Source organism: Eretmochelys imbricata, chromosome 5 (genome assembly GCF_965152235.1).
Source record: "Eretmochelys imbricata isolate rEreImb1 chromosome 5, rEreImb1.hap1, whole genome shotgun sequence".
NCBI classification, from domain to species: domain Eukaryota; kingdom Metazoa; phylum Chordata; order Testudines; family Cheloniidae; genus Eretmochelys; species Eretmochelys imbricata.
In genome coordinates this window covers 79,245,396-79,264,270 of record NC_135576.1, presented here as the reverse complement: position 1 = coordinate 79,264,270, position 18,875 = coordinate 79,245,396, and the positions used below count along the sequence as shown (strand labels likewise).

At 39.2% G+C, this 18,875-nt stretch overlaps 1 protein-coding gene across 1 annotated transcript in view; it reads left to right on the top strand.

Annotated features, from left to right (window-relative positions):
* ZNF608 (zinc finger protein 608) overlaps nucleotides 1-17,777 on the top strand; it is a 100,040-nt gene extending 82,263 nt beyond the window's left edge. Inside the window, exons 3-8 of the mRNA XM_077816360.1 lie at nucleotides 9,478-9,565; nucleotides 10,056-12,507; nucleotides 14,230-14,647; nucleotides 15,187-15,359; nucleotides 16,276-16,429; nucleotides 17,692-17,777. Coding sequence (XP_077672486.1) covers nucleotides 9,478-9,565; nucleotides 10,056-12,507; nucleotides 14,230-14,647; nucleotides 15,187-15,359; nucleotides 16,276-16,429; nucleotides 17,692-17,777 — 3,371 coding nt within the window. The remainder of the gene's footprint in view (nucleotides 1-9,477; nucleotides 9,566-10,055; nucleotides 12,508-14,229; nucleotides 14,648-15,186; nucleotides 15,360-16,275; nucleotides 16,430-17,691) is intronic.
* The last annotated feature ends 1,098 nt before the right edge of the window (nucleotides 17,778-18,875 follow it).

Here is an 18,875-nt window from a genome sequence, read left to right as displayed (position 1 = left end):
CATTTTTGTAAGGGAGATACCTTTTTACTCTCAAGAACAGTCACTCACTCTAGTCAGAGATGCATTAGATCTAGGTTGTGGGGGGGTCCATTCAGTCCCCTTCAAACTCATGGCCTTTGGTCGCCTCAGTATCTGTGTCCATATGAATATCAAGGGAGCTTTGGGCCATCTGTTTAACTTGTGTGGAGTTCCTTCCGCATATAAAGGGGCAAAATTTGTTGGTACTCATAAGCAACATAGCAGCCATGATCAGTGTAAACAAACAAGGGGGACACCTTTGATAAAGTTATGCCAAGAGGTGATCTTCCTCTGGGATTTATGCATCACCAGTCCCATCAACCTGAGAGCTGTTTATCTTCTGGGAGTTCAAAACACTTCAGTAGACCACCTAATCAGGTCGTTCACAGGTCACCACAAGTGGTCTCTTTATCCAGATGTGTTTACATCCATTTTCCAGTGGTGAGGAACTTCCCAAGTGGACCTGTTTGCAACAATAGCAAACAAAAAATGTTATCTTTTTTGTTCGCAAGGGGATCACAGCCCAGGTTCACTGACAGATGCTTTCCTCCTACCCTGGTCAGAAGGTCTGCTGGATGCTTTCCCTCCAGTTCCACTCCTTCCCAAAGTTATATCCAAAGTCAAGAAATAGTCTGCTTACCTTATTCTAATAGTCCCAGCATGGCCCTATCAGCATTCGTTTTCAATTCTACTAGCTCTATCCGTCAAACCTCCACATCTGTCTCCTTCATTCCAATCTTCAGGACCTCCTCCTGACACTGTGGAAGCTTCATGGCTGACAACCTCAGAATGAGTTTTTCTCTAAGGGGATGCAGAAAATTCTTCTAAATAGTAGGAAGCTTTCAACTGGGTCTATTTATCTTGCTAAATGGAAGAGATTATCCATTTGTTCCTTTTTAAGAGACATCCCCTCAGCTCAGGCACCAGTTTGCTATATCTCGGACTATTTTTTGTTTTGGAAACAAGGGTTAGCACTTAGCCACCAAATGGACTCTGATGGAACTAACTCAAGCTTCTATCCTCCCTGTATAACTGATAACTTTTTTCAAACCCCAGTGTCCCTCAGATTTCTAAAATGTTTGCTCAGATAATACCCTCCACAGTGGAGTTTAAATTTAGTTCTAGGAAAGTGGATGGGTTCCCCCTTTGAGCCGCTAGTGACTTGTTCTCTGTTGCACCCGTCTGTGAAGGTGGCTTTATGGGTAGCTATTACTTCAGTTAGGAGAGTGGGGGAGCCTCCCTATAGAATTTTCTTTAGGGGCACCGTTTTCCTTCAACCTCACCCGAAATTAAATGGTTTCCGATTTTCACATTAATCAAGCCGTTGATTTACTGATTTTCTTTCCAAAGCTTCATTTAAATAAAGGAAAAGAAAAGTTCCGTGCTCCAGATGCTAGAAGAGCCTTGGTTTTTTTACTTGGATCGGACTAGGCCTTTTAAGTCTTTGTCTCAGCTCTTCATTGCTGTTTCAGACAGAGTAAAGGGCCAGGCAGTATCCACCCAGATGATCTCTTCCTGGATTTCCAGCTATATGCATTTGAGCTACTGATTACCCTGAGGTGCAATATTAGCCAAAGTGGTGGCTCATTCAACCAGGTCACAGGCAACTTCCATAGCCTTTCTGGCTTGTGTACCCATACTGGACATTTGTTGGGTGGCAACCTGGTCATCAGTCCATACATTTCCCTTTCACTATGACATCTCACATTAATCTAGAGAGGATGCCAGATTTGGACACGACGTGCTGCAATCCCTGTTCAAATAGACTTCTCGCCCATCTCCAATTCGAACTGCTTGTGAGTCATCTACAGTGGAATGGACAAGTGCTATCACTTGAAGAACTAAAAATAGTTACCTACCTTTATGTAACTGTGGTTCTTAAAGATGTGTTGCATGTGTCCATTCCACAACCTGTCCTCCTTCCCCTCTCTATTGGAGTCTTTCTGGTAGGAAGGAACTGAGTGGGTTCAGGGGCAGCAGAGCCCTTTATATATGCTTGCAATGGTGCAAGGCACCAGAGAGCACTCATGGTGTCCCGACAGGTACTGCTGGGGTATAAATCTCCGACAACTGTGCACGAGGCATGCACACACCTATAGTGAAACGGACATGTGCAACACATCTCAAAGAACAACAGTTATGGAAAGGGAGGTAATTATTTTTTACAGCTGTTTCCTATACCTTGGCACCCACCTAAGGTGAGATATTGTGCCACACCTCTAAGAGTCTGTGAATGCTTTTGCTGTGTATTATCAGAGAAATGGTTTGTCCTGTCTGGGAATTGTGGGTGGAAAGCTAGTGAAGACAGAGTGGCATAATTTGTAGTAGTGCTATGACTCATGAGATGTGCACACAGACAGTTTTTTCGTCTCTGTCAATTGAGTTTCTTCTGAACAGGAAGAAGCATCTGTCAGGATGTGAAGAACCACACAAGAGTCTGTAACCACTAAAGCACATGTGCTCTCAACACCTCAGCATATAGGGGAGTTTTGTGGGTGAGGTCAGGGAAGGGCCAGTGAATCTGCAGGTACACTCCATGTGGATTCAGATGCAGCAAGATTAGAAGCTACTGGCCGTGTAATGCTTCTGAAACCTGGCAAGAAGATCCCTTCCCCCTCAATCCCCAGCGAATTCCCAGTTATGTAGCTTTGTTACTTGAGTTATGTGCCAGGATAAAGATTTGGACTAAAGGAACCAATTATAATAGTACATCTTAACTAGATTCAACAAGTCATTTTTTTCCAGCTATCCAGTATTTTGATCACCTCCATTTTCATCTTCCAGAGCTCTGCTGCAGTGGGCCTTCCAGTTGTGTCTCTTCATGAGGCATTCCTAAAATCCCATGTTGCTTCTGTTCTCTCAAAGCATGTCTGTTATAATTTTAGTTGATTAAAAGTGCTTCCTTCACAGCACGTTCTTAGAGAACTTGCCTGTGGCTAAAGAGATTCTGTATTCTGTACATGAAGGAATGAGAATTCATCCTCTTCCATAACTTTTCTTAAAGAGTAGAGAGTGAAGGCTTCCTTTCTACAGATGTCTCTGAGGTGACCTAGATCATTCTGTTTCATTCTGGGCATGTTGTTACCAAAAAGATATTGGCAAATTTAGAAGGAAGTTTAGACCCAATTCCAGCAAAAAATTTAAGCACATCATTAACTTAAACATGTGAGCAATCCCATTGAAATGGAACTATACACATGCTTAAAGTTAAGGATTGATGCCGTAGAAATGACCAACAAAAATGAGTAGGATATTAGTAGAACTGATTTATAAGGAAAGAACTTACTCCTATTTGCTTGACAATTATTTTTTTAAATATACAGTATTGACTTTCTTATACTGGAAGGTCATGTGAATGATTGAATTTCTTATTGATTTCAGTTATTCTGTGCTTGTGGCTACTTCTGATGCCTGTCTCTGTGCTTTTTCTTTTTTTAAAATGTAACATGCATATACTCTATATATACACAATATAAAAACTACATACATTTAACATTATTAAGTACAGGGAAATATAATGGAATACAAGTATATAAACACCAAAGAGGTAGACGAATCGTTGAGGATGATACATGTGGTTTTAACAAGAAGTAACAAAATGAATTTAACTAAGGTTAAATGTAGACAGAATATTAGGAAAATACAGAGAGCATTCTAATGCTTTGGCATAATCTCCCAAGAGAAGACGTAGAAGCCCAGTTGCTTTGTACATTTAGAACAAAACTGGACAACATACTGAAAATCTACGTTAGGGAACAATTCTGTAGTAGCAGAGAGAGATGGGCTAGATAGCATAATAGAATTTAAAGATGGGGAAGATCTATGATTTCCACTTTCAGGGTTATGGTCGTTAGAATAAAATGAGATGAAAGTATTAACATTACCACTGAAATAATTTTAATGTATCTCCATGGTTCAGAAATGTAGAGTTGACATTTAGTTTGGAGCTTTTAATTTGCAGAAACCAAATTTCCAGTGACCAATCATTAATTGTCATCATATATCTTCACTGGCACTTTCTTCCTTCTTTTAAGTTTTTGCCCATTCACTTGAGTAGGTCCAGGGATCGCAAAATATTAAATAAAAAGAAAAGGAGTACTTGTGGCACCTTAGAGACTAACAAATTTATTTGAGCAGAAGCTTTTATGAGCTACAGCTCACTTCATCGGATGCATGCAGTGGAAAATACGGTGGGGAGATTTATATACATAGAGAACATGAAACAATGGGTGTTACCATACACACTGTAACCAGAGTGATCACTTAAGGTGAGCTATTACCAGCAGGAGAGTGGGGGGGGACATTAAATGATTTCAGCACTTGAGTAAAATGCTATACCGTTTATTTTCCCAAAGCCAAAACTTGCCATTCTCATTTGGCTCTAGTGGCATATGTGGACTGAATGTACACTTCCGTATATGAGAGCAATCCACACAGGAATTTATATGCAAGACATATGGACATAATACAGACACACAGTTCTAAATAGATATTTGTATATAGGAATATCTGTCTGCAACTGTAAAGCTCTCATGCAGAGGAACATTGTAGATGGATGAGATTTCTCAAAGAGTATAACTACTCTCTCCCCTCCTCCTTAAAGATGAAACTTCCTTCATTTATTTGTTTTTATCAATCACAGTATAATATTGCTCTGGTTTTATTGACCACTCAGCTAAAGCTTCTATAAATGATAACAGATTGGAATAGAACATAACATAAGAATAGCCATACAGACCAAAGGTCCATCCATCCCAGTATCCTGTCGACCGACAGTGGCCAATGCCAGGTACCCCAGAGGGAGTGAACCTAACAGGTAATGATCTAGTGATCTCTCTCCTGCCATCTATCTCCACCTCTGACAAACAGAGGCTAGGGACACCATTCCTTACCCATCCTGGCTGATAGCCATTAATGGACTTAACCTCCATGAATTTATTCAGTTCTCTTTTAAACTCTGTTATAGTCCTAGCCTTCACAACCTCCTCAGGCAAGGAGTTCCACTGTGCACTGAGTGAAGAACTTCCTTTTATTTGTTTTAAACCTGCTACCCATTAATTTCATTTGCTGGCCCCTAGTTCTTATATTATGGGAACAAGTAAATAACTTTTCCTTATTCACTTTCTCCACACCACTTATGATTTTATATACTTCTGTCATATCCCCACTTAGTCTCCTCTTTTCCAAGCTGAAAAGGCCTAGCCTCTTTAATCTCCCCTCATATGGGACCCGTCCCAAACCCCTAATCATTTTTGTTGCCCTTTTCTGAACCATTTCTAATTCCAGTATATCTTTTTTGAGATGAGGGGACCACATCTGTACGCAGTATTCAAGATGTGGGCGTACTATGGATTTATATAAGGGCAATAAGATATTCTCCGTTTTATTCTCTATCCCTTTTTTAGTGAATCCTAACATCCCATTTGCTTTTTTGACTGCTGCTACACACTGCGTGGACGTCTTCAGAGAACTATCCACGATGACTCCAAGATCCTTCTCCTGTTTAGTTGTAGCTAAATTAGCCCCCATCATATTGTATGTTTGGTTGGCGTTATTTTTTTCCGATGTGCATTACTTTACATTTATCCACATTAAATTTCATTTGCCATTTTGTTGCCCAATCACTTAGTTTTGTGAGATCTTTTTGAAGTTCTTCACAGTCTGCTTTGGTCTTAACTATCTTGAGCAGTTTAGTATCATCTGCAAACTTTGCCATCTCACTGTTTACCCCTTTCTCCAGATCATTTATGAATAAGTTGGATAGGATTGGTCCTAGGACTGACCCTTGGGGAACACCACTAGTTACCCCTCTCCATTCTGAAAATTTACCATTTATTCCTACCCTTTGTTCCCTGTCTTTTATCCAGTTCTCAATCCATGAAAGGATCTTCCCTCTTATCCCATGACAACTTAATTTACATAAGAGCCTTTGGTGAGGGATCTTGTCAAAGGCTTTCTGAAAATCTAAGTACACTATGTCCACTGGATCCCCCTTGTCCACATGTTTGTTGACCCCCTCAAAGAACTCTAATAGATTAGTAAGACATGATCTCCCTTTGCAGAAACCATGTTGATTTTTGCGCAACAATTTATGTTCTTCTATGTGTCTGACAATTTTATTCTTTGCTATTGTCTCAACTAATTTGATTGGTACTGATGTTTAGACTTACCGGTCTGTAATTGCCAGGATCACCTCTAGACTAGAGCACTTCTTTAAATATTGGTGTTACATTAGCTATCTTCCAGTCATTGGGTACAGTAGCTGATTTAAAGGACAGGTTACAAACCATAGTTAATAGTTCCGCAATTTCACATTTGAGTTCCTTCAGAGCTCTTGGGCGAATGCCATCTGATCCCGGTGACTTGTTACTGTTAAGTTTCTCAATTAATTCCAAAACCACCTCTAGTGATGATAATTCCTAAGATTTGTCACCTACAAAAAATGGCTCAGGTTTGGGGATCTCCCTAACATCCTCAGCCGTGAAGACTGAAGCAAAGAATTCATTTAGTTTCTCTGCGATGACTTTATCGTCTTTAAGTGCTCTCGATCATCCAGGGGCCCCACTGGTTGTTTAGCAGGCTTCCTGCTTCTGATGTACTTTAAAAATATTTTGTTATTACCTTTTGAGTTTTTGGCTAGTTCTTCAAACTCCTTCTGGGCTTTTCTTATTACATTTTTACATTTAATTTGGTAGTGTTTATGCTCCTTTCTATTTACCTCACTAGGATTTGACTTCCACTTTTTAAAAGATGCCTTTTATCTCTCACTGCTTCTTTTACATGGTTGTTAAGCCACGGTGGCTCTTTTTTTAGTTCTTCTACTGTGTTTTTTAATTTGGGGTATACATTTAAGTTGAGCCTCTAATGGTTTACTATTTTGAGGTATCAGTTTCATTTAGGCCGTTATTTATAAAATCTTACCCTGCCTTAAACGGTGCCACAGATGATTAATGATTAATAACTTATTTTTTAAGTAATCCTTTTCTTAATCCTGTTTTCCTGTGAGCAAATTCAGTTCTTACAGTTTTGAATAGGTTTGAATGCTATCTTAAACAGTTCAATGACATGAGTCTCAGTGTATAAACACAACGCAGTTTAGCAGACAGTAACCTTTCGTCACATTGACAAGCCTAGTTAGTGCAAATAAACCAGTGTTTGATTTACAGAGTCAAGAAGCATTAGGCAAGCCTCTCTCATTGTTCGGATTATTCCTGCCTGATAAAACAGTTTCTGCATATACAGTCTCTCTCACTCAGTCAGTCACCCTCTCACTTACTGCTCTGTTCTGTGGTGTTGCATCATTTTTTCCCTTTGAAGCTTACTTATCCGAGGCACTTGCTTTTTGTGGTCTGTGCTGCAGTGCTCTGCCCAGCCAATCAGATAGTAATGCTCGCAGTAGGAGTTGGCCAATCCAAAGCCTGCTTTTGCTGGAAACGTGAAACCCTTAGGGGAATGCAATAACAAAAGCCTTTCACTGCAGACAAATGTTAAGTGTCTGTGCAGACTTTTCTCGTTTTTAATTTTATTACTCTAAGAATGGACGGTTTGTTGTTTCTTTCATGTTTCCTTTCAAGCAATTTTAATTATACATTTGTGCTACATCAGAGACTTTGAAACACAGTGATTCAGCCTATTGCATCTAAAGCTAAAATGCAGTAACCTTCTGGCAATACAAATATATTCCAGTGTTGTAAATATAGCTGACATGCTGAAGAATTTTAAGCAGCTGGAAAGGTCTCTGACACCACACACGATGCCCTAGAGAGCAAATGATGGGAAAAACCTTCACTCCCTCCCCCCCCATAGCTTTGTCAGGTGTTTGTTTTTTATTTTAAAGGGGTCAGAATAAAATATATGTCCCCAGCTATTCCATTTTGTTAATATAAAAGCACAGATGATAAAAAATAAATTTAATATACTGATTGTCTAAATAGGAATTTTAGCCTGATCTTTTATATCCTGGGAGCCTGTTTTTAGCCTTGGTTGAAGAGTGATTTATTTTTTGTCCTTTAGACCATCTTACCACAATATATGGTATTCTACTGTCAACTTATAATAATAGCAACTTAAAACCATATGGGGAACAATTTTCAAATCTGCTATTGAGAATTTTCAAGGAAATCCCTTCTTCCCTAGTACTTTAGCTAACAGCACTTCAAATACTTTCCTGCTGTTAAAAGGTCCCTAAGGAAATAAGCTGGAGGTTACATGTTTACTTTACATTGGTGCTGCAGAGTGGGATAGTTTTAGTGTAAAATTAGAAATCACACTGGTAACACAAAGCAAGCAGACAGGCTAGAAACGTATTTGGCACAGTGCCATTATTATTTCCATTGTAGGAAAGCTAAAGCTAGCTAGAACAAGGGGAGTGTAGAGAAATACAAACCATGAGATTCGCGTGTGTAGTTTTAGTTAAATATTTAGTTCTTTAGAATGAATTTCTGTGAATCTGCTAACATTTTGCACCATGCCTCCTCTTCTGCCTAGGTGAAATTAATCTTTTCAGCATGCATTCTAAAGAGAAATGATAACTGATTCAGAATATTACCTTATGTTTATCTACAGTATCTAATGAATTAAAGGGGTAATTATGTTGACTGGTCAAGAAACATGATTAATTGTCTCTGTCTGTGAAAATGAAAGTATAAATTGTCTCTGTCTGTGAAAGTGTTTGAGAGAAAGCTGAATGAGTTTGAATGAAACCCTCCATTTAATTTTTTTTAAAAGAAGCCCCTAATGTACATACTTAATAATACATTGATTTTTCAGATAAAACAAAATTTTAAGCCCACATTTATTGTGCAGATTTATTTAAATTTTAACATAAGTATTTTTAAAGCAAAGCTTTAAATGATAAAGACATTAACATTGAAATAGCACATTGGTTTATTATTATTATTTATTATTATTATTTGTCTTCCTAAATGCCTCAATTTAGGTTGGAGGCCAGGTTAATGGAAGGCTCACAATGACAGAGAGAATGCAAATAATATAGAGGGTTTGTAGATATCCCTATATAACAAAACTTGTGTGTGTGGTGATTTGGATATTTGTAATTTCAGATCAATAATATCACCACTATAGTATTGTTGAAAACAAAGCACATTCTTCTGAGTCACCGACTGATTTAAGCACTGGTAACTGGTGCTCAGTTTATGCTGGCTGCCTGCCAAATGAAAGCAATTATGTGCAGTAATAGCAAAATTAAGAGGTGAATGTTGCCGTTTTACAGCAGGACATGGCAAAAACCATTTCCTTCTGTCAGCTGTATCTTGATCTCACACACGCGCGTACACACACACCCACTCTTTCCTGTGGGTTTTAACTTGAGGTCCCTGAAACCAGAAAAGAGGAAGAGTGTAGACCACAGCTTTTGAAAGCAAATAAGAATGGGGCTCTGTTCGTTTTTTAAAAAAAAGTTGTAACTGTGATAATATTTTGTTTCTCTTCCTCCTACAGGTGTCCTAGTGGTAAATGTTACATGGCGGAACAAGACTTATGTCGGGACCCTGCTGGATTGTACAAAGCATGATTGGGCCCCTCCCAGGTAGGCAGTCATTCTGGGACTGTTTTTTCTCCACTCTTCTCCCCCCCCCCCCCATCTTTGGCAAGAAACCAAATAGAGATTAATAAAGAACAACTGTATATAATTGACACCATTCAGAAGAAGAATGAGTAATTCTCTCTTTCACACTGCAAAATGCAGACGTTGAGCTGGCAGTTTGTATTTTCTATTGTTGTGTTACTGAAAAAATATCTCTGGAATTAAATTGAAATTGAGTTTATTTTAAAATATTTTCTTGGATACAAGAACTACTTTTTTTCTCTGTGTCAGTAATATTCCTGAAGCAAATGTTTTTTCTTTCATGACATTAATATTTGGAAGAGAGCACCCTTCCTCTAACAGCATTGCAGATTCTGTTACATAAAGCTGTGTCGTTCTGATATTTGAAATATCAGTTCATGGTTGAAACAGCTGATGGTGTCTGGTGGTGATGTTTTAGTATCTGTTCTGACATCTGTTCTTCTTAACTTAGGTTTTGTGAATCGCCAACAAGTGACCTGGAAATGCGAGGAGGTCGGGGGAGAGGAAAGCGAGCAAGGTCTGCTGCAGCTGCACCTGGAAATGATGTTAGCTTTACAGAGTCAAGAGGACTGCAGAACAAGAACAGGGGTGGTGCCAATGGGAAGGGGAGGCGGGGCAGCCTTAATTCAAGTGGACGCAGGACACCCCCAAATTGTGCAGTGGAGGATGTCAAAGCTAGCCCCTCATCCACAAATAAGAGGAAAAATAAGCCTCCAATGGAGCTAGACTTGAACTCCAGTTCAGAGGACAATAAATCTGGAAAGCGCATTCGCACCAATTCTAGAAGCACTCCAACCACCCCACAGGGGAAACTTGAGACTACGTTTTTGGACCAAGGCTGCTCTTCTCCAGTATTGATTGATTGCCCTCACCCCAATTGCAACAAAAAGTACAAGCACATTAATGGACTGCGTTACCACCAGGCTCATGCACATTTAGATCCAGAAAACAAACTGGAGTTTGAGCCTGACAGCGAAGATAAAATTTCAGACTGTGAGGAAGCATTAAGTAATGTGGCACTTGAATGCAGTGAGCCAAGCACAAGTATATCAAGTTTTGATCAGCTAAAAGCACCAACATCTCCTTGCCCTCTTAATACCCCTGGGACACCCAAGGGGAAAAGAGAGTTGACCAATAATGGCCCAACTTCAATCATCAGTTCTAAAACTGGCAAAAATTCTGGTAAAAAGAAGGGCCCAAACAGTGAATTGAACACCCTTCCTGTAATTTCTAATATGGCAGCCTCACTGGACAATTGTTCAGTAGCAGATGGCAGTTTGGCCTCTGAAATGCCCAAACTGGAAGCTGAAGGATTAGTAGACAAGAAAAATTTGGGAGACAAAGACAGGGGCAAAAAAGCCAATACCTGCAAAGTGGATAAAAATCTGTCAAAACTTAAAACAGCTAGGCCCATTGCCCCAGCTCCAGCTCCTACTCCTCCCCAATTAATAGCTATACCCACTACAGCCTTTACAACCACCACTACAGGGACAATACCCGGATTGCCCTCACTCACAACTACTGTTGTTCAGGCTACACCAAAGAGCCCTCCGTTAAAACCTATTCAACCAAAGCCCACTATTATGGGAGAGCCAAGCACTGTAAACCCCGCTCTCACATCACTCAAAGACAAAAAGAAAAAGGAGAAGAGAAAGCTGAAGGACAAAGAAAGCAAAGAGACTGGAAGTCCTAAAATGGATTCTAAGCTGGGAAAGCTAGAGGATTCAAAAGGGTCTGGGAAAGATTTATCTGGACATTTTTTAAAGGACCATCTCAACAAGAATGAAGTGTTAGCTAATGGACTGTCGGAGTCTCAAGAGAGCAGGATGGCAAGTATTAAAGCTGAAGCGGATAAGGTTTACACTTTCACAGACAATGCACCCAGCCCGTCTATAGGGAGTGCCTCCAGAATGGAATGCAGCACTTTGGTGAATGGACAATCTTCTCTGGCGCCACTGCATGTGTTGACACAAAATGGTGCAGATAGCGGAGCTGCTAAAACCAACAGCCCGGCTTACTCTGATATTTCTGATGCTGCGGACGATGGTGGTTCTGACAGCAGGTCAGAGGGCATGAGGTCAAAGGCCAGCTCTCCTTCAGATATTATTTCTAATAAGGAAAGTGTTGTAAAAGGACATTCTTCAATCACAGCACAATCATCACAAGTAAAAGAGCCCCATTCTCCCTATTACCATGGCTACGATCCTTATTATTCTCCAAGTTACATGCACTCTGGACAGGTCAGCACCCCTGCAGCTGGGAACAGCAGTACCTCACAGGGACTGAAGATCAAAAAGGAGGCTGAGGAAGAGGCTGAAAAGAAAGACAAGACAGAACCATCAGATTCCAAGAAAAATGATACCAATTCCACTAATTTACAGCCTCAGCACCAGTCAGTAATAACTCAGAGACATCCTGCACTTGCCCAGTCACTTTATTATGGACAGTATGCCTATGGGCTTTACATGGACCAAAAGTCCTTAATGGCCTCTAACCCTGCCTATAGGCAGCAGTATGAAAGATATTATGAGGACCAGAGACTGGCAGAGCAGAAAATGGCACAAACTGGGAGAGACTGTGAAAGGAAGAGTGAACCTCCACTGAAGGAACTAGGAAAGGATGACAACAAGCAGAAAAATATCCCCTCTGCTACTATCTCAAAGGCTCCTTCAGTTCCAGAGACAAGCAAAAATAACACTAAAATGGGGTCATCAGTCCCCAGCAAAGCTGAAGAGACAAGCAAATCACAGATTCTTTCCACTCACCAGCAGCAGCTTCAGTCTGATAGCTTCAAAGCCAAACAAATGGAAAACCATCAGCTTATAAAGGAGGCTGTGGAAATGAAATCTGTTATGGATTCAATGAAACAAACAGGAGTAGATCCTACCACAAGATTTAAACAGGTGAGGCCACTGGAACTTGAACACGGATAATCTTGAATTATTCTTAAGGTTTTACTGACACGATTTTATTGTATTTTTCTATCTTACCTAAATGGCCAAACTCTGGCACCCTTTCTGACGTTGAGTAGTACCTTATTCCTTGAATAGATCTATTGCTTTCAGTGGGGCTTCTGAGAGAGAGGAAACTGAGCATGAGTAGAGGTGACAGAATCCAGGTTTAAGAAATTAGTTAGAAAATTTTTAATCTTAATTAAACAGAATTCATGGTTTCCATATAGAAACAAGTAGAATTAAAACTCTTAAATGTAAATTTAAGTCATTCTGCTTAGTGCAGCAGAGTGAAATTTCAAGAAATAAGCACTCTTCACTATGAATGAAGTGCAAAGTAGATTTAAAAAATGGCTTGGGGGTTTTTTTTTGGTTTTGTTTTGTTTTTTGATGACAGCTGGCATTTACTAAAGAAGGGCAAGCAGGTTCTTTGATGCTCAACTCTTTATCCTAATCCGACGTGACCTTTTCAAAATCGGGGACATCGTTCCCTATCTGTCGTCAGTAAGCTCCTGACCTCTGCAGGCCCACACAATGGGTAAAATCCTGGCCCCACTGAAGCCAATGATGGTTTTACCACTCTGGCTCCTCCTGGCCTTGTCACATTTTAGACAGCCTTCCAATACACACCCCTGCCAAGACATTTTACTGTTTCTTTGCTGTGATCCAGTGCTCCCACACTGAATATCCTCATGCTCTGGCATTTGGCACTAGATTGACTCCTAGATTTCATCTTCATAAGCCATCTTTCAAGGTAAGGCTGAGGGTCATGGAACTAGAAGGAAAGTGGGATGGTTCAAGTTTGGATAGGAGAAGATTTCCATGGACTATGATGAGTATCTGAACCAACGCTAATCCAGTTTACCTATTAGTATTTCTTATGCTGTGAACATTGACCATTAAAGTAATGTAATAGTAATTAGCCCTTGTACATCTCATAAAAAATAATGTTCTTTTGTTATTCAGTAAAGATAGTGCTGTTTTAAGTAATCCTGTAAAGAAACCATGTACCCACTCTTTAGCATGTTTATAAACTGTTTTATAATAGTTAGACATATTCTACACACATTTCTCAAACCCTGACCTCAATCTCGGTGAACAGTGATTTTATAACTTTGCACATGTGAACAGTCCCACTTAATTGAATGGGACTGTAATGCGTAGAGTTACTCAAGTGTACAAATGTTGGCAGGATCAAGGCCAATATAAGCACCTTTCCAGCAAGATCCATTTTTCAGGTTCATCATTCCAGGTTATCTAAGTCCTTTGACGTAGCATTAGCAATGTTGTAGTTCACAGATGGGAAAATCTCTCTCTCTATGGCCATTAATCAAAATACATATATAGTATGATCACATAATGTTAACACCTAATATATATGTAATTCATGATTAAACTAGTCAAAGGCATGGAAAGGATATAAAATAAAATAATTCAATCAGATTATGATAGAAGTTTATTACATTGCTATTACATTGTAATATTGGCTGGAGTTTGAGCTTAAAAGTATAATGAACCTATAAGAAGCATGTCTGTCCTACAGTATACATAATCTGGGTGTGTTGTTAACACTTCTATAAAAAAAAAGACCTCTACAGAAGTATGAGAAATATCAATAACTATCTTGTTTCACAGTGTGCATTTAGAACCAAATGTATTTCTCCCTCATATTAGGACGCAGATTCAAGAACATGGCATCATTATGTCTACCAGCCCAAATACCTTGATCAGCAAAAATCAGAAGAACTTGATCGGGAGAAAAAACTAAAAGAAGACAGCCCTAGAAAAACACCTAATAAGGAAGGTTCCATACCCAACCTCCCTGTCTCATTAACAAGCATTAAAGAGGAGCCGAAAGAGGTCAAGCGTTCTGATTCCCAGTCATTGGAGGAGAGCAAGATCAAAAACGATGATCGAAAGACTCCTGTAAATTGGAAGGACTCTCGGGGTGCTAGAGTGGCCGTTTCCTCACCAATGAGTCAGCATCAGTCCTATATACAGTACTTGCACGCTTATCCTTACCCACAGATGTATGATCCCAACCATCCTGCATACCGTGCAGTCTCTCCTGTTCTAATGCACAGCTATCCTGGTATGTGTTCTGTAACTGGCATTGTACACTAGTAAAGATTTACACACTAACAGTGGAGTAAAACCTACATTTTAATATTGGCTGTTAGCAGCTTCACGGATGACATTTGTTTTGCTTGTTCTTATGCTAGGGAAAGTTCTGCAGATTAAACTGATTTAATACAAGATGTTCCTTTTATGAACTGTCAGAGTTCCCAGTTACAGTTTCCACAACCCCTGACAGGCTGCTGTTGCTGTTAGACTGACAGATAGTTTATTGCCTATAAAAATATTCTAAGCACTTACTGTCAGAACCATTATAGTTACTATTCCTTTCACTTAAGAGGACCCATAAATGTCTGAAATGTCTGTAAGCTCAACCCTCTTTATAACCTCCATTCATCAGGGTGAATTAGCTGAAAAAATCGAAGAACAAAGATACAATTTTATAGTCACGTGATCCATTTTTGATGTAATCCCCTGTAAAGGAATCTCTCCACCCCAATGTATAACCAAATGTAAAAACAGTAACTTGATGTGGCATTTATTGTTTATCTGCAGGGGCCTATCTCTCGCCAGGATTTCATTATCCTGTTTATGGGAAGATGTCAGGGAGAGAAGAGGCGGAGAAAGTCAATACCAGCCCTAGCATCAACGCAAAATCAACCACTGAATCTAAAGCACTGGATTTGCTCCAGCAGCATGCCAACCAGTACCGCAGCAAGTCCCCTGCTGTAAGGCTTCATCTGTTGTTATTGAACAGCAATACATTTGGGGTTGGGTAGGGAAAGGGCAGAGAACATCATCCAAACATGTGCATAGTCAAGCTATGACTATATTTTTAATATCCGCATCTAAATCCAAAGTAATTTAAAATCAGGGTGCTTCCCTGGCATATACTGGAAGTGACAAGTATAATAGGATTCTTGCTAATATACTTCCTAATATAAGTAGCAGATTTATATGGAAATCCAGATTCATAGATAGCTCTTGGTACATGGTACGCTTTATTAAAGTTTACCAAGAAGATCCTGTTTGAAAACAGATAATGAGATTAAAAAGTTGAACTACGGGATTTGGTAATATCCCTTCAATATATTTGCTGCGGAGCTGTTATCTTCTGAATAGCAAATTACTAAAATCCTGTTTTGGAGACTTCCATGTCAGAGTAAACCGTGTTATTTTGCCTTCAGATAAGTCAGTAAAGTTGTAATTGATGAAAGATAGTTTTGAAATAGCTCTCCTGATCCTGAGAGTTGGTTCAGTCCCCAGTGAAAATGAAAGAAGTCCAAGGACTGATTTACACCGGCTGCCACCAACTCAAATAGGCTGTTAGAGCAGCCAGGAATCAGCCAGGCATAAGGGAGCCTATAGGCCACCTCCTCCTGCAGAATTGGTGGGAGAAGAGGTGGTTTGTGGCTGCTGTGTGATGCCTGAGGATCCCTTTATCCTGAGAGTATGGCTACACCAGCCTTAGGGCAGCTTTCTATTCTGGGGAGCAAAGCAAATCCGCTCCAGTGTACTGGAGAATCAGATCTCATAGTTCGTGTTTAAATGTCCATTGCTAGATACCTAGAGTGAGTGTATTGGTTGTGATATTCTCAATTTAAAAAATATTATATACATTTTCTTTTACCTTTTTATTGTCAGCCTGTGGAAAAATCTACAGCTGAGCGTGAGCGGGAAGCAGAGAGGGAGCGAGATCGTCACTCCCCCTTTAGCCAGCGGCACCTTCATACACACCACCACACACACGTTGGAATGGGCTACCCACTTATACCCGGGCAATATGACCCATTTCAAGGTGAGCTGTGGCTTCTGACTGTAGGATCGATGTGTCTTTTAAAGTCATTTAATTGATGTTGCAAGTGTGATGTGAAGCTATTTTAATAGAAACCCGTGTTTTACGGAAACCAGAAAAAATAGTTTACATCTAGGGAGAAGGTTTGAAAACACTAAGCAAGGACTAAGCTGGTAACACCAAATGACACTATAGCTACAGCTTCATGCTTGAGTAATACTGTTTTAGAACTCAACCACTGATTGCCAGTAAATTATTAAAATTTTACTTGTCAGCTAGGATATCATTCACATGAGTATTTTCAACGATAATAAAAACTGACACTAACTGATTAGAAAGACCCAAAGGAGGTAAAAAAATAAACTTTTTTACACAATTAGTCTTGTGTAAACAATGGAGAGAGCATGGCAAAGAGAAAAGCTTTTAATTTTGAACAAATTTTATGTACAAGAGAGACCCTGCAGTCAACCTTGAGATTTTCACAGCTACAGCTTCTCAATAGCACATGATCTGTTTTTATTTAGGTGAATTCAGCACGTATTGTTGCAGTCAAGGAAAAAGAAGCACAATAAGAGATGCATGAAAGATCATTCATTCTCTCTTGATTTACCGCAGGTTTTCTTCCTTTTCTGACACTGTTCTAGCAGAATTAAGATTTCCTCCCCTGCAGTGAAGTACACACTAGTACAGTTTGTAGCTAAAATGACATTAATTCATTGTGTTCTCTTAGTGCCTTAGAGTCATTTTCCTATGCAAAAGTCTTGAATATTTCTAAATTGGATTCAGTGATTCCATACGCCTTATGGGATGCATTATGCTCATTCAGTGGGAGAAATTTAAAATGATAAGTTACTACGGAAGTATTGTATTCCAAGCAGCTAGCATGTCGTTTCTGTAATTCACTGTGACTTTTGATTCTTGTTGTTTCCTGGTACCCATTATTTCAACTGAGCTTCCTATTCAGGAATTCATACAAACCGTTTAGCACCATGCAGTGCAGTGCTTGGAAAGAAATACAATAAGGTAGAATGCCATATTTTCTTGTAAAATGCCTATTAAGGAGAATTCAGTACATTATATTAAGGCAAATTGGTCAGACCAGGCAAATTGTCTTACCTCTCTTACCTGAAATATTTGATGTATGCATCCTGCAAAAAGTGATTGGCTGCTATTTATGGTTTTTGAACTGACGACAATACTTATCTTCCTGAACACCATAAAATCCAAAAGTATATCCACAGTCTTCTGTTTCTTCTTTCCTTCAGGGTTGACCTCTGCTGCCCTTGTTGCCACTCAGCAGGTGGCTGCTCAGGCATCTGCATCTGGTATGTTTCCTGCACAAAGAAGGTAAATATCTTGTAACCCTTGAATTATACTTACATAGACATCTTAATAGGGAGGGAGGAAGCAAATTATAGGTTTCTAAGACTGGAGATCTGCATCCCTATAGACAGCAGCTTTTATTGAGAAGGGAGGGGGGTTTTTTGGTTAATTGTAGCTCTAGTCTTCCGAACAAGACACTTGTCGTTGACCCTCATACTATAATCATAATGTAGATAATTAATCAATGAAATAGACTGCTTCTTGTCTGAGATTTTCAGAGAATATCCTTTACCTCTTGGTACTATTAAAGTAAAACAAGTTATTATGAAGTATATAATTAGGATTCAAAATATTTTCATAAAAGGCAAGCAAGGGATTCATTTTGGAGTAGATCCATCTAAAGTTGAGTAAACTTCTGCTCTTATGTATAAGTACAAGTCTATCTGGCTTCCTGATTTGCAGATACTTTTATTGGAAATAAAATATTTTTAGAAGGTACATTAAAGATTATATTATTTTAAAGTTACCTAAGAATCAAATGTAAACGATTTACTTGCTTTTAAATAGAATTTACTTTTCAACCTCTAAAGGAAATGAAAACCTGATATATAATAAAAATTCTGTCTTAAGTGAAAAGCTCAACTCTGCCTTAACAATGGAGTATCCACGAACACTTCCAGAATAAATCTTACACACTAAAATTACCAATTTTCATGACTTCATCACAAGTCCCGTGATATATGGTGTTTTTCGTAAAGTCCCAGCTCCCCAGAGGCAGTGATTACATGAGAATCTCACCTTTCATTTGAATAAAAAGCAAGTTTTTAGCACTCAGTGTTGTAGAGAAAAGCCTGAGCACATGACCCAAGTGCACCCTAAAGGTTCAGAAACTAGAAGAGACACAAACTATTCCTTTCCCCCCTCTCAATTTTATTATTTTTTAAAAATCTCATGATTTGGAGCAGGGGGCTAGGGTTGGCAATACTAATTACATGTGTTTAGTTTCACAGTTTTTGTGCATTTCAAGAGTTCAGAGTTAAATGATGGAAAAGGATATCCTACTAAAACCTCTTTTTTTTTCTTTTTTTTCTTTTTTTTTTTAGAGAATGAGGAGTTTGGAAATGTA